The sequence below is a fragment of the Panthera onca genome, chromosome B4, assembly GCF_046562875.1.
Source record: "Panthera onca isolate mPanOnc1 chromosome B4, mPanOnc1 haplotype 2, whole genome shotgun sequence".
Classification (NCBI taxonomy): domain Eukaryota; kingdom Metazoa; phylum Chordata; class Mammalia; order Carnivora; family Felidae; genus Panthera; species Panthera onca.
This window is the reverse complement of record NC_138345.1, coordinates 90,062,763-90,090,281: the sequence shown is the minus strand read 5'-3', so window position 1 is coordinate 90,090,281 and position 27,519 is coordinate 90,062,763. Positions and strand designations below refer to the sequence as shown.

Below are 27,519 nucleotides of genomic sequence, written 5' to 3'. Positions count from 1 at the left end.
GCTTTCTGGGAAATAGCATGTTGCTCTCCAAAATGGTCCCCTTACAGGATTTTCTGCAGTAGTTTAACCTCTGCCTAAATTTCACTCTGCGAGCTGCCATTAGAACTTAATCTCATAATCAGATACAGCTCCACTCAGTAGTCAGGGACTTGAGCTTCGGCATCAGATAGATCTAAATTCATGCATGGCCTCCACCATGAAAGCCCATGGGACAATAGGCAAGCTACTTAACTTTGCCTAAGCTTTGGCATTCTTTGTTCTTCCTGTAGAATGAAAAAATAAAGATACCACCATGCATGACACTTAGCACAATCCCATGCTACCTATGTACCTATGTCCTTAATAAATATCAATATAATACTATTAACCTTTATCATCACTTAGCAACTTTCAATCACCAGAGTCACTCTTTGCCTTTCAGCTTTATCTGACATGATTTCCTGTGCCTGAAATGACTCATAGTTTCTCTGCACAGCTTAGAGTCCTACATTTGTATTCATAATCACCTCTTAAGGAAGTCAGTTCAGATTTAATAATACATTCAATGTGTGTTTTCTTCCAATACTTTTTATATTTACATCCATGTTTGCTAATAGTAAATATGTTATCAAATATGTTTTTCAGTCTTTACTTCCTCAAAGTAATCATATTAGAAGGCTGCACACACTGATGGATGATTATTCAAACTGTTTTGTGAAAACCACTTTTAGATTTGCATCAAAATACATGATGAAATTTTTAAAATCTCTCCAACATAGGAAAATCATCTTCACATTCATTTATTCAAATATTTACTTATGCTTACCGTGAGCTGGGTAGAAAATAAGATAAGCTGGCAAAGTATCTAGTATGTTTTTTTAATGTTCAAAAACAAATTTTTTTTTTTTTTTTTTGGTTTAGTTTTGAGAGACAGAGGGAGGGAGAGAGAGAATGAGCAGGGGAGGGACCGAGAGAGCGACACATACAGAATCAGAAGCAGGCTCCAGGCCCTGAGCTGTCAGCACAGAGCCTGACTCAGGGCTTGAACTCATGGACCAAGAGATCATGACCTGAGCCGAAGTCAGACAGACGCTCAATCGACTGAACCACCCAGGCACCCCTAAAATATTTAGTATGTTAAGGTGGTAACTGCAAATAAGAGAAATAAGGCAGGGAAGGTTGCTAAAAGTGTTGGGGAAGTAACATTAAAGATGTACAAGAAAGAAGTAAGTCATGCTGGTGTGTGAGAGAGGAGGAACAGCAAGCAAAAAGTCCACACCCAAAGCACCCTGCCCTGTAGGAGGACCATCCAGGAGGCTGGCATGGGGAGATGAGGGTGAAAGGGGACTGTGGTGAGAACATCAAAGGTTGTGGCCCCAGAGGCAATCAGGTAAGGTCTTATGGACCATTTATAAAGACTTTGGCTTCTTTGTAGTGAGATGGGAAGCTCTGATAGGCTTTATACACCAGAGTGACATAGTCTGATTTACATTTTAACAGAGAACTTAGGCTCTTCTGTCAAGGAGTGCAGAGACAAAAGGGGAGACCAGGTGAGAGATAATGGTGATTTGGGTGGGGAAGCAGTGGACGTAGCAAAAAGGGATCAAACTGAAGATATATTTGAAATGCGGGGCCCACAAGATTTGCTAATATACCAAATGTAAAGTTTGAAAGAAAGAAAAGAATGTCTCTAAACTTTTTTTTCTTTTTTTCCCCCCTGAGCATTACAGAATTGACATTTCATAAGATACATGTTAAGTGTGAAATGGCTTTTAGACACACAAGATAATGTTCATCTGGGTGATTAAATATGAAAGTTATATGTATAGAGAGTGGCTGGGCTGCAGATATAGAAATGATATTCAAGCCATGAGAAGTCCATAGATTTTCTTTTCAAACTGTTGGTGACTATGTAAATTGGTGCGGCCATTGTAGAAAACAGTACGGAGATTCCTCAAAAAATTAAAAATAGAACTACCCTATGACCCAGGAATTGCTCTACTGGGTATTTACTCAAAAAACACAGAAACATTAATTCAAAGGGTTACTTGCACTCTTATGTTTATTATACAATAATATACATTATACAATAGGCAAGCTATAAAAGCAGCCCAAATGCCCATCGATTGATAAACAGGAAAAGAAGAAGTGGCATATTTCAGCCATAAAAAAAAAAAAAAAAGAATAAATTCTTGCCATTTGCAACAACACGGATAGAGCTAGAGAGTATAATGCTGAGTAAAATAAGTCAGAGAAAGACAAATACCATATGATTTCACTGGAGTTTAAGAAACAAATGAGCAAGGGGGGGGGGGGGAAATCATAGACTCTTAACTACAGATGGTTATCAGAGTGGGGGGGGTGGGAGTGGGATGGGGGGAAAAAGGGGCTGGAGATAAAGAGTGCACTTATAATGATGAAAAAAATAAATAAAATTATTTTTTTTTAAAGGTGAGGCTAAAGAGATAGGAAAAGTATGGAGGACTGGGAGGCAAATGAAGTTTTATTTTTATTTTTTTGAGAACACATTTGTGGAAAAAGACAAAATTTAGAACCAAGCAGAATCGATGAATAACCAAATTAAGTTATTCCCTTTTTATGCTTTTAAGTGAGTAAACATAAAATATTAATGATTTTGTGACTTATAAATGAGCCCTGAAACACCCTGATAATCTCTAAATATTTGAGGAATAGTAGCAATGGAACACAGGTATATTCCACCATTGTGACCACATTAAAAAGCCATCCCTATAGGTCAAATGGCCAAACATCCAATTGTTGTGATATGTAACTGACAGCTAAATGACAAGGTCCACCAGACAGAAGGGAATGAGAACATCTCTTCAGGGTTGGGAGAGAAACCTTTCTGAGGCTTAAATATATACAAAGTTTATGGGGCACCTGGGTGGCTCAGTCGGTTAAGCATCCAACTTCAGGTCATGATCTCTCGGTTCCTGGGTTCGAGCCCCACGTTGGGCTCTGTGCTGCTGACAGCTCAGAGCCTGGAACCTGCTTTGGATTCTGTGTCTCCCTCTCTATCTGCTCCTCCCCCACTTGTGCTCTGTCTTTCTCTCTCTCAAAAATAAACATTAAAAAATTTTTTTTAAATATTGTTTAATATATTGTATCAAAGTTGATTTTATGTTTTTCAACACTGGTGGTCCATAAAAGTAGACAGAGAAATCAACTTCAGTTGGCAGATTGCTATTCAAACTCTGGCTATGCCATGTAATTGTTTTACAATTCACATCTCTGGGATTTAGTGACCTTATCTTTGAAATGAAAGTAATAATGCCTGACCTGCTGCCTATCCTGCAAGATGTTGGCAGGAGTTGAATGATATGAGGGGGCTTTCAACCTATTGATGTCTAAAGGAAAAGTCATCATTGAGGCAAGGTGCATGTTTCTAATCTCACCCACTTTTGTTTCTTTGTATAAGCCACAGTTCTTCACATAGCTCAAAGACACCTCTTTTTCTGTTAAAAGAGAAAGGTTCACCAAGGAAATGCATAACAGACACACACAAAATCTAGTATAAAATTGCACAGTGAAAATCGCTTTGGAAAGCAACGGAAGCATCACACTTTCTTGTGTGGAAGAGAAACATAATGAAAACAGCAGTTTTAAAAAATTTAGTGTGTAGCAGGCTATGAGGGGAAATCAGAAGAGTAGCGCTGGGAAGGCCACCCAGGCAGGTGCAGATACCCAGATTGGAGGTAGAGTCCCTAGTCTTAAGATATTAGCAGTAAGACTAGAGATAAACAAGGTGTTATGGTAGGAAAAGAGTTGCCAGAAAAAAATGCAGGATACCCAGATAAATCTGAATTCTAAATGAACACCAGATAATTTTTAGTATATCCTAAGTATTTCATGGAGCATTATTTATAGTTTATCTGAAACTCAGTTTAATTGGGAAGCCTATATTTTTCATCCTCATATTTTTCCGAGGCAGATTCTGAAATAAAATGTGTGCAATGTGACCACTGTGAAAGGGAGAGAAAGTCATCAAGAGCTAGTCCAGCTCTTTTCTGGCTCCTGAAGAGATCCATAAAGATGTCAAATAGTTCTTTACAGACCTATTTATTTACCAGCCAGGGCATGAACTTTACTAATATTGTGGCTTTATTCTATTCTCGATATTTGGGTTTTATACCATCCAGTACAATCTATATGAACGTGTGTGTGCGCGCCTGCTTAACGTGTGGGTTAATCAGCAAAGAAACCACCAGCTCACAGCTGCCTGGAGAGAATTACTGAATAAGAAATGTGAATTGGAGGACCCGCAGTCAGTTTGTCTGTCATCCTCCACCTACATGTATGCATACACATGTACACACATATGCTCAGACAAGGACGTCCCTTTCAGTGGAGGAATAGGGGGAGTTGAAAGATTCAGAGAAGGAAGGCTTTTTGAGGTGGTAATACAAAACTGAAAGCAAGGCAGTCAGGAGCATTCAGGAGGGTGACTTTCTCCGTCTAAAAGGTCCCAACCCTTGAGATCTTATCCCCTGGGAGATGCAAGTGAAAACCCAAAATAGTGCTGCAGAGCTTTAACCTGTATCTCTCCTACTTAATGATGCTGTCTGATCTCCTTTACCAGGTGCTAGTGTCTCACCTGTGGAGGCTGAAAGGTCAAAACGACAAGGAGAAAGCAGTCTGGTTTCAACCCACTCCTTTTGTAAACAGAGGAGCAGACTAGGATTCGGAACTGATGATCACGCGTACCCAAGAACAGCCCATGGTAAAACCAGAAGGCCCACAGTGCATACGGCTGGGGAGCATTCTGGAGAAGACAGGTGGAGGAAATACTAAGGTCAGCCTTGATGATCGACCCGTGGCTTAGCGAAGGCTGCCTCGGAGCAGAAGTGAGTATTGCGAACTTTGGGATAATAGAGCTGTGGAGCGAGATTTGAATTCTACTACTGAATTCTCAACAGTAATAGAATATTGAAAAGGAAAGTCTTCTTTTGCGACTTCCCGTAGTGTAATAAGTGCTTCGTAAATAAATACTGTTGACTGACCCTTCAGATGGGGTTAGGTGGATAGGGGATTGTTGAAGGGGGAAGGAGAGAGGTGGTTAAGGGAGGTTTATGCATGTCTAACTCTCATGGGAAAAACCGATGGAAACTATCAAACAGAACTATCACCCACTTAGCTTTCCACAGTGGCATAAAAGGAAAAAAAAGGGAAAAAGAAGTTCTTTCTAAATACCATTATATTCTGCTCCCAGTGGTAACAGATAATTATAACTAGAACTACAAGTGAAATTGGCTTGATTAACGAAAATATGTAATTCTTTGGCATCTAAAGCTCTGAAAACTCAAGATACTTAGTGAAAAGAAACCCCAAAAGACATTTACTATAGTGTTCGAAGTAAAAGCAAAGCATTAAACAATAAAAACATGTTCCAAATGAATCAAATGATGCTCAGCTAATTTCATGTTGCTTCACATCAATAAAGAAAAATACAATAAGAAATCTACACCTTCAGTAAGCCTATGTTATAAATATGAATGAAATAGCTCTGAACTATTTCCAACTTTGCCTCTCAAATTCCTTCGGTCTGACGGTAGAACATATTATTTCCTGTTCCCATACTCCGTGGGAAGTGGCACACCCATTTCAATCTTCGTCATTTGTTTCCTGTATCAGGATTCATGGGAAGAATTGTTTTGGTGCTGCCTACCCTAGGTTGCTCACTCAGGTCCAGAAGCCATCTGGCAATGATTCTCAAACTTTTGTGAGAATTACCTGGAGAGCCCGTCACTATCCTGGGATCTTTCCCAGATAAAGTGATTCAGCAGGTTTGGTGAAGGATACAGGAATCTGCATTTCTAACAGTACCCTAGATGATTCTAAGACAGGTGGTCCACATGTCGTTCTTTGAGAAATTCTGGTTTAACCGGAGTAATTTTCATTTCTACCTTCCAACCGAGGAGGGTAAGTTTCAACCTCTCCTTTCTATAATGCCCATAACAGAGATAGACAGGATTATAGGAAAATACATGAGGGCACATACAACACAGCTTTCATGACCTTTACAAAACATATATGCTTATTCATAATCCAAATAATCAGGAAATTCAAAGAATTTTCATTTTACCCTGTACTGAGGTTCATTATGAAATGAGGCACTGTGGGGCGCCTGGGTGGCTCAGTCGGTTAAGTGTCTGACTTCAGCTCACGTCACGATCTCATGGTTTGTGAGTTCGAGCCCCACGTCGGGCTCTGTGCTGACAGCTCAGAGACTGGAGCCTGCTTCAGATTCTGTGTCTCCCTCTCTCTCTGCCCCTCCCCTGCTCGTGCTCTGTCTCTGTTTCTCAAAAATAAACGCTAAAAAAAATAAAATCTGAGACCCTTGTATTAAGAAAAAAAAAAAAAAAAAGGAGGCACTGAAAGATTCTGAGCTGCTTCCTGAGCCATCAATGATTAAATTAAGCTCCCCAGAGTTGTAGTGCTGTGAATATTTTATTGTATTCTTTGAAAAGTGGTTTTTTTTAAATCAGAATATAACTCTTAGGTAACTAAAATAACTAAATTCATCAAGACATATCTTTAAAAATTACTCCAGGTAAGTAGGAATTTTCTGTACTCATCTCTCTATTACTAAAATATGATATTTTATCACGATATTCACGATAAGTACATATTTTTTCTGAACATAATGAAAATGGCATACTTCTCTAAACATTTCAACTACGTGAGGCAATATTTATTCTACCGATCTCCAAATATGATAAGGTTGCCTTATAACTAAATAGTATTTGAAGTACATTCAGCTGCCCTTGAGGAAAACCAGGAAAAGCAATTTTGATTTTTCCATGTTATTAAAGCATAGTGGAAAATGAAAATGGTAATTTTGTATATAATTAGACTGAGTTTTATTTTTTTTACTTTTTATTTAAAAAAAAATTTTGGGGGCGCCTGGGTGGCTCAGTCAGTTAAGCGTCCGACTTCAGCTCAGGTCATGATCTCGTGGTCTGTGAGTTCGAGCCCCGCGTCGGGCTCTGTGCTGACAGCTCAGAGCTTGGAGCCTGCTTTGGATTCTGTGTCTACCTTTCTCTCTCTCTGCCCTTCCCCTGCTCATGCTCTCTCTCTCTCTGTCAAAAATAAATAAACATTAAAAAATAAAAATTAAAAAATTAAAAAAAAATAAAAATAAAAAATAAATTTTTTGGGGGGGCGCCTGGGTGGCTCAGTCGGTTAAGCGTCTGACTTCGGCTCAGGTCATGATCTCGCGGTCCGTGGGTCTGAGCCCCGCGTCGGGCTCTGTGCTGACAGCTCAGAGCCTGGAGCCTGTTTCAGATTCTGTGTCTCCCTCTTTTTCTGACCCTCCCCTGTTCATGCTCTCTCTCTGTCTCAAAAATAAATACATGTTAAAAAAATAATAAAAATTTAAAAAAAAATTTTTTTAACATGTATTCATTTTTGAGAGTGAGAGAGACAGAGCATGAGTGGGGGAGGGGCAGAGAGAGAGGGAGACACAGAATCTCAAGCAGACTCCAAGCTCTGAGCTGTCATCACAGGGCCCGACGTGGGGCTCAAACCCACGGACCGTGAGATCATGACCTGAGCTGAAGTCAGAGGCTTAACCTACTGAGCCACCCAGGCGCCCCTAGACTGAGTTTTATTGAGATATGACATACAATAATTTTTGAAACTGAGGTTTTATTTAAATGTGAAACCATGTAAAATTTACAATGACGAATAACAGAAGGGGTGGACACACAACGCTCGTGGCTAGCTCTTCCAATGTGAGAAGACGATTCAGCCCACAATACTGCCCACAGAAACAATGTCTCCTGCTCACTGTCTGCTTTTCACTCTTCTCTGTTGCTCCTGGTACCTTCCAGGGAGGTACACCATACAACAGAGCCTCATTATTACCGAACGTGTATTGCATAAAATTAATTTCTAAGACTTCTATAGTTAAAAGATTATACCAGCCTTTATGTCTAGAGTCACAGTAAGGAACATTCTAATAACACAGGACTGATTGTGGACAATCATTTTCAAGATTTACCGGCTTCCATTGGTGAAACACAACATCCCAGTCGGGCGCTGACACCACTCTAATGACCGACACTACCCTAGTTCCAGTGATAATTCTTGAACACTATCATAGCTGAGATCTGAACCTCAATGTTATTCATATTGAGAAAAATAAATTCACACTTAGACTTTCTACCTTTTTGAAGCAGAAACACTTGAGTATAAAAAGGAAGAATCTGGGGACAAAATAGTTAGAAAAAAATAACAATAAAATGCATTTCAGAGAGATGAGAAGACTAAAAAGGTATACCATTTCAAAGTAAAATAAAATGGGAGAATACATTAGTCTCAAAAGAACAAGAACAGTTAATAGTGAAGAACAACAAAAGCTTGTTTCAGAAATGGAAGGAACCACTGGGTGGTTCAGTTAAGTGACCGACTTTGGCTTGGGTCATGGTCTCGAGGTTCGTGAGTTTGAGCCCCACATTGGGCTCTCTGCTGTCAGCATGGAACCTGCTTTGGATCCTCTGTCTCCCTCTCCTTGTCCCTTTCCTGCTCTCTCCCTCACACAAAAATAAGCATTTTAAAACATACATATTTTTAAGAAATTAAAAAAAAAGAGTCATTTAGAAATGAAGGAAGAGGGGTACCTGGGTGGCTCAGTCGGTTAAGCGTCCAACTTCAGCTCAGGTCATGATCTCACAGCTTGTGAGTTCGAGCCCCGCGTCGGGCTCTGTGATGACAGCTCGGAGCCTGGAGCCTGCTTCGGATTCTGTCTCCCTCTCTTTCTCTGCCCCTCCTCCACCTGCACTCTGTCTCTGTCTCTGTCTCTCAAAAATAAATAAACATTAAAAAAAAATGAAGGAAGAAGTCAAAACTTAGGTTTCCAAACTGCACCCAATAGGGACACACTAGAGAACTTACCATTAATGTTTATTTTAGGGTTTTGGTACATAATTTTTATCAGATTTAGGAGGTTCCCTTCTGGTTTGTTAAAAATTACTTTTTTACAAAAAGATATATGGATATAGAATTTTATTAGATGGTTTACTGCATCTATATGAGATGATCATATTTATTTCATGTATTCTGTTAATGTAACAAATTATATGGATTTTTCTAATGTCAAACCAGCCCCACATTCCTCCTGGATAGATCCAACTTGGTCATGGTGTATACTTACTTGTGTGTTGCAGAATTTGGTTTGCTGGCCATTTTGGTTTGGGGATTTTTGCATCTTTGTTCAGTGAAATCGGCCTAGAAATTTTCCCTTTCTGTTTTCTGCATCAAGGCTACGCTCATCATGAGTATCCCCCTCCCCCACCCCCGACCTTTTTCTATTTGCTGGAATAGAGAATATGTAATTTTAAAAGGGAAGCACTGAAGAGATGATAAATTTTGAAAGGTCTCTCTTACGCATGATCACTGTTTGAGTGACTACGTTGAAGAAGAGCAAAGGGATATTAAAAATAAATCACATTTTCAAGTAGTTGCTCTCATAGACCTTGATTTAGAATCCCAACAGGGATATTACATGATGGGCCTTTTACATTGTTTCCTTTCATTCTCTCCATTACACAATTATCATTGTTGTAACAATGAGGAAACTGAGTCTTACAACCACTTAAATAACTTGCTTAGAGTCATACAACTGAAGGGTCAAAGCTGAAATTGGAGCATGGGTCTCATTCCAGAGCATGTGCTCTTGAGCACCCCTCCTTTTTTCTTTTCTTTTTGATCCCTCAATGCAGGGATCCAGTGTTTTGGAAGACTTTTCACACACCTGCTGACAGTAATAACCCACAGGTCTGCAGCCAAAATAAACACAGCTCTTTTCCAAAGTGCTGAAATTACAGAAAGTCTAAAATGCCTGAGCTTTGTTGCCAAAGGTTGGTAATGATTCAAAATATACTAATAGGGGAGATCAAATTAAGAAAATAGACTATAAACAATTATGGGAATCCTAATTAAGGTAAACATTTTAAATATATGTAATAAATGTTCATGGAGAAGTTTTGTAAAATACGTATGTAATCCAACACATTGGGCTTCACTGCTAAATTTTGGAGTATCTCCCTCCAATTGCATATATTTAGTATATGCCTTTCACGCTAGACACAGTTTTTCATTTCTAACAATTCTGATATAGAAACTCATTTTAGAAGCAAAGGTGTCTAAAAAAAAAAAAAAATTACTGACAAAGTTACAAAAGAAAAGATTGCTATCTGCCTGAAGTCCAGTTTCGGCCAGAGGACTGATGTTTGCTTACCTGGGGGAACTTACCAATTGTGAGCATGACATTTTCTCTCTGCTTGAAGTTTTTTGGATCGTGGTGGTGGTAGGAATTAGAACCACGCTCTGAATGGGGACCAACTAGTTTCTTTGCTGTCCCTTTCCAGAGACGAGTCTACTTCTCATTTATTCTGACTCCGCCTACCTTTATGCCAGGGTCTTCTATCAGATTTCATATCTTGGGTGTTATTTTTATTGTTTTCTTTCTTAGTGCCAGAGAAAATGATGCCTCTTCCAAATAATAGTATCTTAGATGAAATATAGTATATTTGAAATAACGTACATGCAATTTAAGCAGCCTACAGACAATATTTTCCATACCGTATGTATTCTCCAAAGACATTATTTTAGTGATTACCCAGGATTCCATATTATAATCCATAATCCATTATTCTCATTTTTGTAGAATTCAATTGCTTCTCATTTTTTACAGTATAAGGCTGTGATGAATATCATTTCATGTATCTTCATGTCATTTCTGATCATTGCTTCAGACCAAACTCCTAAATTAAAGCATAAGGTCTAAGGTATGAAGATTAAGACATTTTTTAATGTATTGCCAAATTGACCTATAAAAATGCTCGTCACTTTACATAACTACCAGCATTTATATAAGGGGCCTATTTCCCCTAAACTTAAATAATATCTGCCAAATTTCTTATGTAATAAAAAACTTTCTCAATTGTTCATTAATTCGTATTTATTTCTGTGGCTGGATGTTTCACATTAGTTGCTCATTTACAGCTCCTCATTTGTGGATCATCTCCAAATGTCATTTGGCTATTTTTCTATCAGGATGTTAGTCTTTTATGTTAGGATGATTTTTATTTGTAGAATGCTATTGCACTGTTGGTGGGAATGCAAACTGGTGCAGCCGCTCTGGAAAACAGTGTGGAGGTTCCTCAAAAAATTAAAAATAGACCTACCCTATGACCCAGCAGTAGCACTGCTAGGAATTTACCCAAGGGATACAGGAGTACTGATGCATAGGGGCACTTGTACCCCAATGTTTATAGCAGCACTCTCAACAATAGCCACATTATGGAAAGAGCCTAAATGTCCATCAACTGATGAATGGATAAAGAAATTGTGGTTTATATACACAATGGAGTACTACATGGCAATGAGAAAGAATGAAATATGGCCCTTTGTAGCAACGTGGATGGAACTGGAGAGTGTGATGCTAAGTGAAATAAGCCATAGAGAGAAAGACAGATACCATGTTTTCACTCTTATGTGGATCCTGAGAAACTTAACAGAAGTCTATGGGGGAGGGGAAGAAAAAAAAAAAAAAAGAGGTTAGAGAGGGAGAGAGCCAAAGTATAAGAGACTCTTGAAAACTGAGAATAAACTGAGGGCTGACGGGGGAGTGGGAGGGAGGGGAGGGGAGGGTGGGTGATGGGTATTGAGGAGGGCACCTGTTGGGATGAGCACTGGGTGTGGTATGGAAACCAATTTGACAATACATTTCATATTTTAAAAAAAACATTAAAAAAAGGAATGTTACTGCAAATCATATATGCTGCTGTGTCTTCCCATTTGCTTGTTTTTAAATTTCTTAGAATTTTTAGATGTACTGATCATTTTTGTTTCAATATAACCATATGTAGCATTTTTCTTTCCGATTTCTTTGTTTCTGTGCTAAACCCTACATCAAATGTTTTCCTCTAATTTTTCTTTTATGACTATTGCTCAACTCTTCATTCCTCCTGGAAATTATCTAGGTATGTGTAAAGGACCAGGAACAAGTAAAAACTGCACAAGGCTGATACTAATGTAAATTGATGATATGATCTAATGTGAAAATAGAACGAGAGTGAATTCAGATTCAGGAAAAAGTCTAATCTGCCCCCTCAATCCATTTTCTGCTACAATCTATTTTCTTCCCTAAACCAGATGACTCTGTTTGCATAATGATACTATTCATGTTCCCATTGTTTACAGCTAATTGCTTATAACAGTGCTCCCCAGAATTTTTTTTTTTTTTTTTTACTTCATGGCATAGAAAGAAAAGGAAAAGCATTGTACAGTGCACAGTTAAATGGGAGAGGCTACATAACAGCTGCCAGAGTTAAGGAGGCCTTGAGCTCCACCACTCAAAGTGCACGTTAGCACATCCGTAACCTGTGGCATAACACTTGAGAAGGTTTGTTACGGAAGGGCTAGGCTACTTATCAGGTTCCTCTGATAAGATTTCCTTCTCTGCAGATATGTTGCTAGGCTTCTGTAAAATAGATGCTGGTAGTGATGTAGAGAAGCCCAACTATGACTGTCAAATAAAAAAGAAAGCCCTGGGGCGCCTGGGTGGCTCAGTCGGTTAAGCGTCCGACTTTAACTCAGGTCACAGTCTCACACTCCGTGAGTTCGAGCCCTGCATCGAGCTCTGGGCTGATGGCTCAGAGCCTGAAGCCTGCTTCGGATTCTGTGTCTCCCTCTCTCTCTGCCCCTCCCCCGTTCATGCTCTGTCTCTGTCTCAAAAATAAATAAACGTTAAAAAATAAAAATAAAAAATAAAAAAGAAAGCCCTGAACAAAATAAGCATCAGGAAACTATCCTCCTGCCCTTTTGTTCTGGACCTTGCCATGGCAAGGAGAGGATACTATACGTGAAGAAGACAACACAATACTTTTTGTGTTATTGAGGCATATGAAACTTGCAGGACTCAAAGGCCCTGGCATTAGTTACATTAAGGTTCTTAGTCTCTTAATTTTATTGAATGATCTACTTTTCCTGATTTTTAAGATCACCTTAAAAAACTTTTTAATGAGGGGCGCCTGGGTGGCGCAGTCGGTTAAGCGTCCGACTTCAGCCAGGTCACGATCTCGCGGTCCGTGAGTTCGAGCCCCGCGTCAGGCTCTGGGCTGATGGCTCGGAGCCTGGAGCCTGTTTCCGATTCTGTGTCTCCCTCTCTCTCTGCCCCTCCCCCGTTCATGCTCTGTCTCTCTCTATCCCAAAAATAAATAAAAAACGTTGAAAAAAAAAAAAAATTAAAAAAAAAAAAAAAACAAAAAAAAAAACTTTTTAATGAAAAAAATAGTCACCTTTATCATACAATGCTTTTTAAAAAAATATATAATTTATTGTCAAATTGGCTAACAGTGTGTAAAGTGTGCTCTTGGTTTTTGGAATTCCCATGGTTCATCACTTACATACAACACCCAGTGCTCGTCCCAACAAGTGCCCCCCCTCGATGCCCATCACCCATTTCCCCTCTCTCACTCCTCCATCAACCATTTGTTCTCTGTATTTAAGAGTCTCTTATGGTTAGCCCCCTTCCCTCTCCGTTTGTAACTATTTATTTTCCCCTTCCCTTCCCCCCATGATCTTCTGTTAAGTTTCTCAAGTTCCACATATGAGTGAAAACATTATCATACACTGAATTCCTATATACCAAAGTGTCTCATAACTCAAGTATTCATTGACCATGCAATCTGTTATTGATGTTGAGTCATAACATAAAATACTCTTACTTAAAAGTAAGGGCCTCTTTTCATATCTTTCTCTGCTTTACAGTATCATCTATGTTAATGCCTGTGTTTGCCAGTGTCTTCCAGACTGTCATTCAAAAATACAATGCAAGTGCAATGAAAATTCATTACAAAGTAAGCTAGCAAATCTCACAAAATATGTCAGATTTCATGAAGTTGATAAAGATGATGGAGAACTGTTCAAATCATGAGCAGAGCTAAGAATGTGTCAGTGCAGCTTGCAATCAAAGGGCAGAAGCCAAGGCCAAAAGGGCAACGACACAAGAAGTGTATAAAGGAATGGTCTGATTAGAAAGAAACCCTTACAAAAATGAAGTCTAGGAAATTTTTGAAAAATGATTCAATTAAGGAGGAGAAATCAAACATGAAATGAAAATTAGCATTTCATGTTTCAAATAATTTTGTCAAGAAAAATGCCAAAAGTTATTTCTAAAAGTTAAAATATTTAGAAGTTAACTTCATTATATAGAAAATAAGTTTATTTTTATATTTTTAGCAAAATATTTCAAGTTAGTTTTAGTAAAGCTAGTTATTATAAAAATTTGATCCTTGATTTAAGTGGATTTAATGTAAGTGACCTTCTGGTACCAGTTATACTCGATAATTATCTGTTTCAAGGTATTAATTGTCTACTCCTATATTTGTGTAACAGTGTTAACACAGATTTAATTTGCTTTCATATCTGATAGGGCCAGTCTCTGCTTTTCAATCATATTTTAACTTTAAAAACTTACTCTTTTTTGTTTATCCTTTTAGCTGATATCATAGAAATTCACTTAAAAGCCCTAAAAATTAATTTAAATCTATTGGAATCTTTATTGGAATTCATTAAACCTCTTTACTAATTTAGGAAGAATTAGTGTATTTGCTATTTTCAGCATTTCTATCAAGGAAGAATGATATATATCTCCATTTATTTGTTTTCCTTGATCTCTTTTAGGAAAGTTTTCCTCACATAGGTCTTATATATTTCTTGTTGAATTTATTCACAGGTGATATCAGTTTACCTATCTATTAAATCACCATCGAAAAAAGAATATCTCTATTGAACCAAGGCACCAATCACAAGAGTGAGATTACTTTTCTTTAAAGAACACAAGTGATTTTCAAGGACAGGGGCAATAAGGAAGGGATAAGGTAAGAACTTATTTCCAGCAATAGAATGGAACGACAGACTGAATAAACCTCTCATTATAAAATATCTTTTAGAGGCACCTGGGTGGCTCAGTTGGTTAAGCGTCTAACTTCGGCTAGGTCATGATCTTGCAGTTCTTGAGTTCCAACCCCACGATGGGCTCTATGCTGACGGCTCGGAGCCTGGAGCCTGGCTTGGATTCTGTGTCTCCCTCTCTCTCTCTGCCCCTCCCCTGCTCGCACTCTGCCTCTCTCTCTCAAAAATAAATAAACATTAAAAAAATTTTTTTTAGATAAATGAATAAAACATCTTTTATACTGGATTAAACATGAAAAACATCCCTTTAAGTCAATTACTGATCTGGCAATAATGTAAGGGAAACTCTTCGAGGCCCATAACAAAACAAAAGCAGAAAATCAAAGATTTGATCAAGTATGGGAGGCAGTTATGGCCCAAAGAATATCTGCTGATGTCTGGTCACCTAGTTTTTAACAGCAGGATATACATTCTTCGCAAGTTCACACAGAACATTCCTCAGGATAGACCAAATGATAGGCCATAAAATAAGCTTTAAAAAGTTTAAAGGGACTGAAATCAAACAAAATATGTTATCCAATCACATGGAATGAAATTAGAATCAGTAACCGAAAGAAATATGAGGAATTCACAAATGTGTGTAAGTGAAATAAGCTTCTAAATAACCAATGGGTCCGAAAAGAAACCAAAAGGAAATTAGAATACTTTGAGATGAATCAAAATGAACACCCAATATACCAAAACTTACGAGATGCAGCTAACACAGTACTTAAAAGAAAATTGACAGCTGTAAATGACCATGCTAAAAAAAAAAGAAAAGAAAGAAAAGATTTCAAAACTACACTGGAAAAAGAAGAGTAAAATAAACCCAAAGCAAGCAGAAGGAAAGAAATAAAAGACTAGGGTGGAAAGACATGGAGAATAGAAAAATAATAGACAACATCAACAAAACCAAAAGTTGATTCTTTGAAAATATCAACACGTCAAACTTGTAGCTAGACTGACCAAGAAAAAAGGAGAAAAGACTCAAATGATTAAAATCAGTAAAGAGGGGGCATTACTACTAACATTACAGAAATAAAGATTATAAGGGAATGCTATGAACAACTCTATATACACCAAGAAATTGAATAGATGAAATGTAAAAATTCCTAGGACATAAACCACTAAAACTAACCTAAGAAGAAAGAGAAATTTTTAATAGACCTATGTTAAGTGAAAACATTGACTTAGTAATCAAAAAACTACCTATGAGGGCCAGGCCTAATGACATCAATGGTGAATTCTACCAAACATTTAAAATATGAAATCTTTCCACTTGCCATGACATGGATGGAGCTAGAGAGTATTAGTCTAAGCATAATGCTAAGTGAAATAAGTTAGACAAATCCCATATGATTCCATTCATATGCGGAACTTAAGAAACAAAACAAATGAGCAAAGGGGGGGGGGGCAGGCATAAACCATTTCCTCATCAGAATTTCTCAAATGTCACAGTAAAAAAGAAAGAAAGTTATTTCAAGAATATGTAAGCGAAAAATCTTAATCAGGAAATGCAAATTAACCTCACAAAGGGCACCTTTATACCCAGGATTGTCAACCTTGAATGTGCCATCAGGATCACCTGAAGGATTTGTGAAAATCAGATTACTAGGCCCCAACTCCAAAGTTTCTGATTCAACAAGTCTAGGTGGGGCCCAATAATTTGCTTGGAATAACAAGTTCCCATTCAATGCTGCTAACTTGAGAACCACACCTTTTGAGCATTACTGACCTAGAGAAACTTGAATGTGTGCAGCAGAAAATATGTTCAAGCATGAATGTTCACAGCTACCTTAATTATAATAGTAAAAAACTGAAAACAATCTCAGAGATACTTGAATAAATTGTGGCATATTTCACAATAGAATACTACACGGCCACAATTAATGAGAGCTATGTGCATCTGTACAGATGAATCTCAATGACGATGTTCAACAAAAAGTCAGTGAAGTAAGTATGCATTTGATTCTATTCATAGAGAGGTCAAAAGCAGTAACAAACAATATAGTATTTAGAGATACATACATATGTGGCAAAATTATAATGAAAAATAATTATTAACACACAATCCAGAATAATGGTTATCTGGGAGTCGGAAAGGAGAGAGAAGCATCAGGCAAAGGCAGAGATGTGCTTCCAAGTTAATATTCTAGATCTTAAAATGATGCTATACTTCAAAATATAAATAAAATATAAACTTTCAATAGATTCTTACAGGTGTAAATTATTTCATAATAAGTAAAAAAGGAGGCAATGACCAGCAACGTCCCACGATGCAAAGAGTTCAAGAAAGATGAAGCTATAGAAACGACTCTTGAATTTGGCAAAAGGAAGTTTTTTGGTGCTCTGGAGGAGCAGTTTCAGAGGAATGATGAGGACTGAGAAGCCAAAATAGAGCAGACTACAAGAAACTACACCACAAGCAACTGCCGAAAACAGTAAGAGGAGTGCAAATCAAGTATTTCAGAAATGCACCTAGAAGGAATAACTTCTATCTAGAAATAATCAGAAACGCTTCCTGGAGGAGACATTTGTATCACATTTCACAGGATGGGCAAGGTTTGGGTCTATGGAAACCGGAAATGAGATGTCTCAAGCAAAACGAACGATACAACAGTGCCAGTTAAAGTGGAATCAAGTGACAGTTACTGTGCCCAGGAAAGACAGCAGTGCAATTTAGCTGGAGCCTGCTGGCAGTCGAAGTGGGATTTAGCTAGAAAGGTACAGGCCGGTCTAGACCTGCACTGTAACCATGGTCAACACTGGCTACACATGGCTACTGAGGATTTAACATACGGCTATTAGAGCTGAAGAACTGAAGTTTTCATCTGAATTAATGTAAACTTAAAAAGGGATACCTGATTCAGTTATAGGAAAACTTTTTACGGAAGTTTGGAAGAACCTGCGTCTGTGAATCTACTTTTTCCAACTGTAAAGTTACAAAATCTAAATATAGATCAAGTGTTTTCAGTGAAAATGTAGTATCTGAATTGAGATGGGCTGTTAATAAGGTGACCAACTGTGTCAGTTTTAGCACTGTAAGTCCTACAACACAGGGTCATGCTAGCTGTAAGTGTAACATATGCAGTAAAACCTCGGATTGTGACTAACTTGTTCTGCGAGTGTTCTGCAAGACGAGCAAATGTTTCTAATAAATTTTAACTTGATAAGGGAGCAAGGTCTTGCAATACGAGTAGTCCATTACTCCGAACATCACATGATCACTACTGAGCCAGTGGTTCTTCTTTCTGTCTCTCTCACCGCAGGATTGTGGGTGATAGCCTCCGATGCTCAGATGCTTGGTCTCAGGCCACGGTGACCACCAATGAACTGATGCATCTGCATCTCGAGCAACAGCAAGATGTTATGGAGGAGGTCTTCTCTGCAGAGGAGAAAAAGGCGGAGGAAACTCTCACCTCCAATGAGATCAGGGAGATGTGTAAAATGTGGGAAACAGTGCAATTTTGTAGAAAAGCACCACCTGAATAAGGCTGTAGCAATGAGAGCAATGAATGTTTAACGACAATGTGGTATCACATTTCCACGAAATCCTCAAAAGGAGGCAAAAGCAAGTGTCACTGAATAGGTTCCTTGTTAAAGCTGCACCAAAAGAAAAAGATTCCATTGAGCCAAAAGACAGCAGTGATTCCGTTAGTGATAGTGAAAGTCGTCCTACACAATAACTCCCCTCTCTTGTCTCCTTCACACCAGCCATGAAGGTTTTCAAAGGTAAGTGCAGGTTATTTTTTTTTATTTTGTATTTTACTATTTTGTATTATATTACAGTATTGTAATAATTTTTATGTGAATATTTTTAGGTTGTGGAACGAATCATCTGAGTTTCCTTTTTTTTTTTAATGTTTATTTTTTTAAGACAGAGGGAGATAGAGTACGAGCAGGGAAGGGGTAGAGAGAGAGGGAGGCACAGAATCTGAAGCAGGCTCCAGGCTCCGAGCTGTCAGCACAGAGCCCGATGAGGGGCTCAAACCCATGAACTGTGAGATCATGACCTGAGCTGAAGTCGGATGCTTAACCTACCAACTGACTACCCAAGTGCCCCTCCATTTTTTCTTATGGGGAAATTTGCTTTGATATACAAGTGCTTTGGCTTACAAGCATATTTTCGGAACGAATTATGCTCACAAACTAAGGTTTTACTGTATTCTAGATTTTAAAGCATATAAAATAGCTCAATAAAATTTTTGATTACATGTTGAGATGATAATATCCTGAGTATATAAGGTTAAATAAAATCTATTAAAGTTAACTTTACCTGTCTTTACCTATTTTTTCTTTAACTTGGCCATCAGAAAATTTTAAATTACACATGGCTAACATTATATCTCTATTGGACAAGCACTGGTCTAGATAAAGGCAGGTCTTGAATACCAACTTGAACTTGGCTATTACTCAGTACAAAATAAAAAGCTACTAAGATCTCAAAATGTCCACATTAGTAGCCTTTGTGTGGGAGGGGTAAAAGGAAGTATTGCAGCACTCGGAAATACAAAAATAAGACTGCCTCTTAAAAGTTAAAATTTTAGGGGCACCTGGGTGGCTCAGTCGGTTGACTGTCCGACTTCGGTCGGGTCATGATCTCACAGTTCGTGCATCGGGGTCTGTGCTGACAGCTCAGAGCCTGCAGCCTGCTTCAGATTCTGTGTATCCTTCTCTCTCTGCTCCTCGGCCACTCATTTTCTCTCTCTCTCAAAAATAAATAAACATTAAAAAAAAAAAGTTAAAAATTTTAGGGGAGCTCAGTTAGTTGAACATTTGACTATTGGTTTTGGCTCAGGTCATCTCACAGTTTTTCAGTTCAAGCCTTGTGCTGACAGTATGGAATCCGTGTGGGAGTCTCTGTCTCTCTGCCCCTTTTCCCGCTCCCTCAAAATAAATAACTTTAAAAAGAAGTTAAGGGGCGCCTGGGCAGCTCAGTCAGTTGAGCGTCGACTTCAGCTCAGGTCATGATCTCACGGTTGGTGAGTTCGAGCCCCGCGTCGGGCTCTGAACTGACAGCTCAGAGCCTGGAGCCCCCTTCAGATTCTGTGTCTCCCTCTTTCTCTGCCCCTCCCCAGCTCACACTCTGTCTCTGTCTCTCTCAAAAATAAATGGTAAAAAAAAAAAATTTTTTTTTAAAGAAGTTAAAATTTTGGGGGCACCTGGGTGGCTCAGTCTATTAAGTGTTAACGACTCTTGATTTTGACACAGGTCATCTCACAGTCATGAGAATGAGTCCTACTATCAGGCTCCACTCTGGGCATGGAGCCTGCTTAAGACTCTCTCCCTCTCCCTTTGCCCCAATCCCACTCACGTTCTCATTCTCTCTCTCAAAAAAATACATACGTACATAAAAATTTTTTAAGTTAAAATTTTAAATTAATTCAACAGATCAAGGCAGAAATGAAGTTGCAAAAAACATGGTTCCAGACCTGTAAGACCTGACTAGTTAATACATAGCTTCAAGTAAATTTCTAGCCTTGGGTTGGCAAACCACTCACTTATGAACAGTTCTATTTAAAAGCCAACTTTTGTAATTGTTCTTTCTTTTGACAATCATAGGTTTCTAGATCTACTCAACATCTCATTTTTCTATGATCCAGGAAAATCTCTAATCAGTTATCAGAGAATCATAGAGAACGCCAGAACGTTATGTCAAGTAACAATTATGTATTTTAGAAAGGTAAGATTCTCAGACAATCCCCTCTTGCCCTTCCTCTAACAATGTCCTACATTTGAGAAGTCAGAGGATTATTTTGATTAGCTGCTACAGTTCTGAGACATCTTATCTAGCACCCTTGATTGGCCTCTTGTTCCCCACTCCGGTAACCCATAATTTAGGGAATGTCACCACCATCTAACCAGTTGCCCAAGTCAGATATGTGATAGTCATACTAAATTTCCACTTTAACTTCACCCCAAAGACCTTGTTACATTCCACCTTCTTAATTTGTTTCAAATCTTCCTTAATACTTCACCCCCTCCCAACCACATCATTAAATATGGCAGAATTGGCATTGAACTAAATGTCTATGGATTCTCTCTCTCATTCTCTGGGTCATCTAATTTACTTTCATGGTTTTAATTCCCAAATTGTATCTCTAGCTCAGATCTTTCTCAAAATACAACAGAATTAGAAATCCAGTCACCTGCTAGGAATATCCACCTGAATATTCCATAGGCATCCCAATCTCAAAATGTCCAAAAATTCAATTACCATCTTTTCCATCCAATTTGTTACTTATCATCTGTTCTCTAAATGTTGTGATTGTTAGAATTCCCACACTAGAAAACTGAACATCAGTTTCTCTCCCAATATTGAATCAAGTCCTTCCCATTTCTTATTCATTAAATCCTTTCTCCATTTTTCATCATAACAAATCCTTACCTGAATTCCCTTTAACCAACATCCAAACTTCATAATGTGACCTACAAGGTCTTCCATGGTCTTATCATGGTCTACTTTTATATTCAGTTTATACATGCAGTACATTTATCTTATCAATCTTTTTTCATGTGCTTTCTATGCCTAGATAACCTTTTCAATTTAAGGAGCATGTGCAGGCTTCCAATGTCCACCCACTCATAGGAAAAAAGGTGAGTCTAAGTACATGGGTTCTATTGGTTTTAAAATCTAAGAATCGACAAAATGAATCTATCCTGCTGCCCCCAGTAGAGGTTCTCAGGTGTAATCAGGATGTATTTCTGTTTATAAAGTTTCTCCAAGGAGGCTTAGAGGCAGTAGTAGCTAGTCCTGCTTACTGGACCAAGAGGATGAGCATCCTGGATATTCAGATTCTTTAAACCACAACTTTTGGTTTCTAATTATTTTCAGTTCTTAAGTACCTGTTCCTCAGCATCCTTTCCAAAAGAATGGCTGCCCAAATTCTGCTTGATTTAGCATCCTCTGTTGAGTCATCTGGAAGAAGTGGCTTGCCGAGATAAGTCTAGGGAAAAAGGGCGAAGAAGCCATGTACATGACCTATAATAATGTGACGTTACTAGGAGCAGTGAGAACCGTAATGTCAATCGTATTAAAGGAAATATTCTGGGCATGTGATATTAAAAAACATTGTCCACTTAGACAACTTGTCATCCAAACAGTGAATACCATACAAGGAAAATATAAAGAAGTCGAATATCAGGCTTCAATATTCACAGGATATTCAGGAGTCTACAGACCAATGAGTCTGAAAATGGATTTTGTCATAGCTTCAGTTCCATGCACCAATTTTTATGAGCTCATCACAAGAATAAAAGTTCCCCTAGGAGCTCAAGGGAAAGGAGACTTATCATTGTAGCTATACTAATTAAGAAGTGTTTAATAAATGTTTAAATTAAAATATGGCTCAGCTGTTATCTCATCTGCCTTATGTCTTTCCCATCTATTAAGATGCAAAAGGTGCCTCTCTGTACTCCCAGGATTTCTTCTGCTTTTTTCTCTCACTATATTCTCCACACTATCTTTTTTTTTTTTTTTTTTTTTTTTTTTTTATTTATTTTTGGGACAGAGAGAGACCGAGCATGAACAGGGGAGGGGCAGAGAGAGAGGGAGACACAGAATCGGAAACAAGCTCCAGGCTCCGAGCCATCAGCCCAGAGCCTGACGCGGGGCTCGAACTCACGGACCGCGAGATCGTGACCTGGCTGAAGTCGGACGCTTAACCGACTGCGCCACCCAGGCGCCCCTCCACACTATCTTTTAACTTATCTGTTCTATGTTCTTCCTCTAGAGTGCGACCACCTTGAGGACTGGGCCATGTCTTTTTCATCTTTGCATCCCTAACAAGTAACAATACTTGACCTTTGTTAGCAATCAATAAAAGTCTACCAACTGACTGATTAACCAAGTCTTTTTTTTTTTTTTTTTACTTGATTAAACCATTAAAAAATCTAAACCAATGCTATTCAAAGTAGCTAGCCCTTAAACTGTTGGTTTATAATGTGATACGGAGTTTGAGCAGAATGTGTAAAAGAACAGCTTCCTTTTTTGAGAAAGTCTTGCTATGAAAAAACTGCTGCTTTAGTGACACAGCTGATGTATATAGTCTTGCCCCCCTTTGATCCAAACACTTGAGAGTCAGAAAAAGCCATTTTCATAAAGAAAAGGAAGATGCTGAGGAATGGATGGTTAAAGTTAACTTTAGGGTCTTCATCCATCTTTAGGACCATACATACATATATTTACAGATCCCCAAAATGACTTAAAATAAAGGCACCTATTTTAACTGGTTAAAAAAAAAAAAATAAAGACACAGGGCATTAAAAAGTTTTTTAAAAGCCAAGACGCATTAAAAAAAAAAAAAACCTAATAAATTTTTAATTAGAATTTTTTCTTTTTTTTTAACAGGACAAGTAACAGATTACATCAAACTTCAGAACTTCTCAAATATCTAGTTATTATACACATTCCCATCTGTCTTGCAGGGAGGGATCTTGGTCGGCTTAACAGTTTCAGGTAAAATAAGCTGCATAATAGTATATATTACAATAATAAATGTACAATGTTTACATGAAATATGTTTTAGAAGCAAAAAAAAAAAAAAGATGCATCTGCATCAAAAGGCGACCTTTTAAAATGCCACAACTATTTTTTACATTCACTCTTGCAACAGGTCACAAGATGGGGTCACTAAGCTCAGATAAATCACTATGATGCACATAAAATACAGAAAGATTGGTTATTTTATATATATTATATATATATTTATATTCTCACACTTTAGCATCTGAGACATAAACTGAGAATTTAAAATTTATTCTCTTCAGATAACAAATCATTTTTTATTTTTCATAAACATGGTGCCCACAAAAGCACATAGGTAAGGCACAATAGGGTTTTCTGTTACAGAACAGTGTGCATCATGTTTACTTAACCAGAAAACGTGCATTATCTGTGCAAGTTCATGCTGCAAACCCAACACATATACAATAAAAAACAAAAAGGAAACTGAGCTTTAAACAAAATCAAAATTGGTACAATTCCAGCTGTTTCACATATTCATTTGGACTGACAACAATATATCAACAGGTTGTTTTTTAAAAAGCCAATTGTTACGTTACAAGTAAACTCTGCTCAGCAACGATTTTAATCTGAAATCATAAACAGTAATAAAGCAACTTTACTGAAACAAAGTAAATACCGAGGCACAAAGCAACAGTCACTCGTGCATTTACTATATTGCAAGCTTTCATGACCCAAAATTTCAAATATAAATTTTCAAAGACACATTTTGCTGCAACAATGTGCCCTGCTTTAAACTTGACATAGAACAGGGGAGCTGACATTTCATTAAATTATAAATAAATTGGGAAAATGACTTACTCCCAATAGTACTATGACATAGTCCTAGTATTTATAATAAATACAGCTTTTCACAAAATACTTTTCCAATATCTGCCAATTGCATCTTTATTGCTCACATAAATTTGAATCCATTACAACTGATATCGTAACTTTCACACAAAATCATACTCAGACATTTTTATATAAAACTTATAAAAGATATTTTAAACTTGTATCTAATACTTCCAGGTGTTTGGCTGTTTGATCTATGTGATAGTACAGCCATATGTATATATGTGTGTATATATATACACATATACACATACATATATATACACATACACACATATATACACATACATATGTACACATTAGATTATGAATAAAATAGGAAGCTTATTTTACTGCTTTAATGCAGACATCCTCACAAAACAAGACTACTTTCGCCAACCCCCAGCATTTATACATATATACAAAAGCCAGTTTAAGTACATGTACATCCACCTACACGTATATGTAACCACTAAACCCAAATTAATTTTCCTGTATTCCAGCTGTAACAAATGAATCTCTTACAAGCAATAGAAACCTAAGGTTAAATTGGGAAATTAACAGTTTTACCACACTGGCCTGGTAAGGAACTATGCAGGTGACTGTATACAAAAATTCACAACATTAGTTCACAGGAAATTATGGAAATACAAGAGGCCTCTTCACCATGCTTTTGTGTGGTTATCCAAACACTTTGTGGTGCAAAAACACAACCACCACATCTGAAAATGCTTAATAACGTCAATGTTCCTCATGCAAAACTTTAAATGCATTGGCTTAACTGAGCTCCAAAAACTAAATGAAACAATTGTTCTGTCTACTCGGCATTGCTGCCTCACTGTTAAGTCCCTTTGGAACCTTAAGATTTCTGGAACATTCAAACAGAGCTGTATTCAATAAAAATATTACATACAAAAAGCATTTAAAAGGAAGACAAGAAGCCAAACAGGAATTTTCCTATTGTAAATACCAATCCTAGGAGTGGAAGAAAGTCTTTTCAGGAACCTCCTTGAGAATTGGCTAGGCCAGTCCGAAGACGAAGATGAGACATAGAGTTCATATGTTTATTTGATGGCTTCAAGGGAGTATTGCAAGTAAGAGCTTGGGGAAAGCGGTGGTGATATCTATCTAGTCGTAAATATTTTACTGTAACCAATTTCCCTGTTGTAAGATAAAAATAATATTTTAGATCTGTAAAAATGTGCTTAATATTTACAAAAAACAAACTGTGGTAAAAGACATATGAACATAATATGCAAATAAAGGAATCTTAAATTATTACTCTAAAATGCTGACCTAATATTCTTTAATTTAAAATCTGGTATAATTTAACAGTAAGCCATAATTTATGTTTTCAAAATGTTTGTAATACTTAAACTTCTTACCATCAAACCAAGAGCCATGCAATGCCTTAAAAGCTTTTCCAGCATATTCTGGAGACAGACATTTAACATATACACAGCCCTGTGATATTAAAAAAAAAAAAAGAAACAAAGAAAGAAAGAGGAAAAAAAAGAAACAGTCTTAGTTTAATAGCAACAAATCCTAAATGTAGAATTCGATAGTAAAAGTTACTTTACCTCACGTGAATTTTTGTCTACTGCAATATGAACAATGCCATCATTATCACTGCATTTTTCTAAAATTGCTTCTTGAATTGCCAAATGCCACTGATCCCCTATTTCCCTAAAAATTGATGGAAAAAAAAATCAATAACCATATTCCTATTCCATTAAAAGTATTTATTGTCTCTTATAACACATAAACCCTACCAGAATGGGAGTAATCTCAAAACTACATACTGTTAAAACTAGTAGTTAGGTAAATACTTGTTACAAGTACTATATAGAATTAAAAAATGCTGGCATTCACAGTCCCAGACCTTCTCTCATTTCCAGTGGAAGAAGGCACAGAGCTGAGGCAATGAGCACGGCAGAACAAATGTGCTGTCATTTTTACGTCTGAAATCTTATGTACCTGTAGTCATTTCTTTTTTTCTCCCTAGCAAGCGTTAACACTTTAATGAGTCTGTAGTGAACTTAAAAAACTTGAGTACTATTTTTTTTAATGATATTTTCAAATTCCTAAACTTAAGGACAATTCCTAGTAAATAATGTGTTCTGGGGTTCTCTTTTTCGAAATAATGGAGGAATGATACAAGACAAACATTTTGCACAAAGCATCACCTTACTGTCACAAGAACTTTAAGAATTCCTGCTGCACCGATGCCTATTTGTCTTACTTGTGAGATACAGAGGGCAAGCCGAAGGGAGAGTGGCTACACTTTAAATCATAAATCTTCATCTTAGTAACAAAATACTAGACTGGCACTGATTTCCTAATCCCTAAGTAATGAGGTCAGCTTCTCAAAAGAGGGATCAGAGCACTGCTAAGTGCTTATATCTCTGCAAAACGGAGGGGGTGTGTTATGTGTACTGACAGAGTTTTTTTTCTCCACAGTTCCAATTTTGTTGCCACTGATTTGGAATCTCGTTATATCAACCATTTCTTGAAATAAATAAGTTACTAAATGGGATGCATGGGTATTTTCTAAGTAATACGGTTTCTACTGTTAGAATTTTTTTTTTTTTTTACAAAACAGAACCTGATCTGTTGTATCATTGGACAAATAAGTAACATCTAGGAAGCAAATTCCAGAAATTATTGCAGCATATATATGAAATATTACAGATTCTAAGGCAATAACTTTTGACTGTGCTAATCTCTGGATGCATGTGCTGCTATAACATATAAAAGAAAAGTTTCTCAAATATTAAATGGACACAAAAGTTTCTCGAATATTACATGGACAAGTAGACAGGTCTTAAGAAGGAAAAGTATACATCTTTGCAGAGAATTTTTACAATCAGAGATTGGAAATTTAAAAATAGTAGATATTTATCTATATTGCCTAATGAGGCAAAGAATATTGGCAGACAAGATTTATATACTTAACAAAAAGTACTGTTTATCACCACGTGTATCATTAATTTGACTTAAACATTTATCTGCCATGGGGACTCGTAGTGCATACAAAGATTTGTAATTTAACAAATTATTATACATCTGTGTCTTTTGGCCAGACCTTTGCTTGAAATATAACAAAAGAGGAGAAAAGAAAAACATAACATTTCTGTAGTTAGAGATTCAAAAGTAAAAGAGATTGTTCAATTACAGACATAACAATGTAAGGATATTCCAAATAAAAATTACATGTACCT

At 37.3% G+C, this 27,519-nt stretch overlaps 2 protein-coding genes across 5 annotated transcripts in view; one reads left to right on the top strand and one right to left on the bottom strand.

The window, feature by feature from the left end:
• LOC132694113 (uncharacterized) overlaps positions 1-23,184 on the top strand; it is a 34,281-nt gene extending 11,097 nt beyond the window's left edge. For 3 of the 4 annotated variants that reach the window (XR_014137959.1, XR_014137958.1, XM_081796199.1), the window contains 6 exons: positions 4,580-4,844; positions 14,744-14,888; positions 18,231-18,693; positions 20,524-20,644; positions 21,495-21,558; positions 22,695-23,184. The gene's annotated coding sequence lies outside the window, so the exon portion shown is untranslated. Of the gene's footprint in view, positions 1-4,579; positions 6,370-14,743; positions 14,889-18,230; positions 18,694-20,523; positions 20,645-21,494; positions 21,559-22,694 lie in introns of those variants that run through there. The other variant, XM_081796200.1, reaches the window with a different exon arrangement.
• Positions 23,185-23,266: 82 nt separating this feature from the next.
• Positions 23,267-27,519, bottom strand: part of LEMD3 (LEM domain containing 3) — a 65,522-nt gene continuing 61,269 nt past the window's right edge. Inside the window, exons 11-13 of the mRNA XM_060657050.2 lie at positions 25,879-25,984; positions 25,684-25,762; positions 23,267-25,459 (exon numbers count right to left, since the gene is read on the bottom strand). Of these exons, the coding sequence (XP_060513033.1) occupies positions 25,296-25,459; positions 25,684-25,762; positions 25,879-25,984 (349 nt within the window). The 3' untranslated portion in view covers positions 23,267-25,295. The remainder of the gene's footprint in view (positions 25,460-25,683; positions 25,763-25,878; positions 25,985-27,519) is intronic.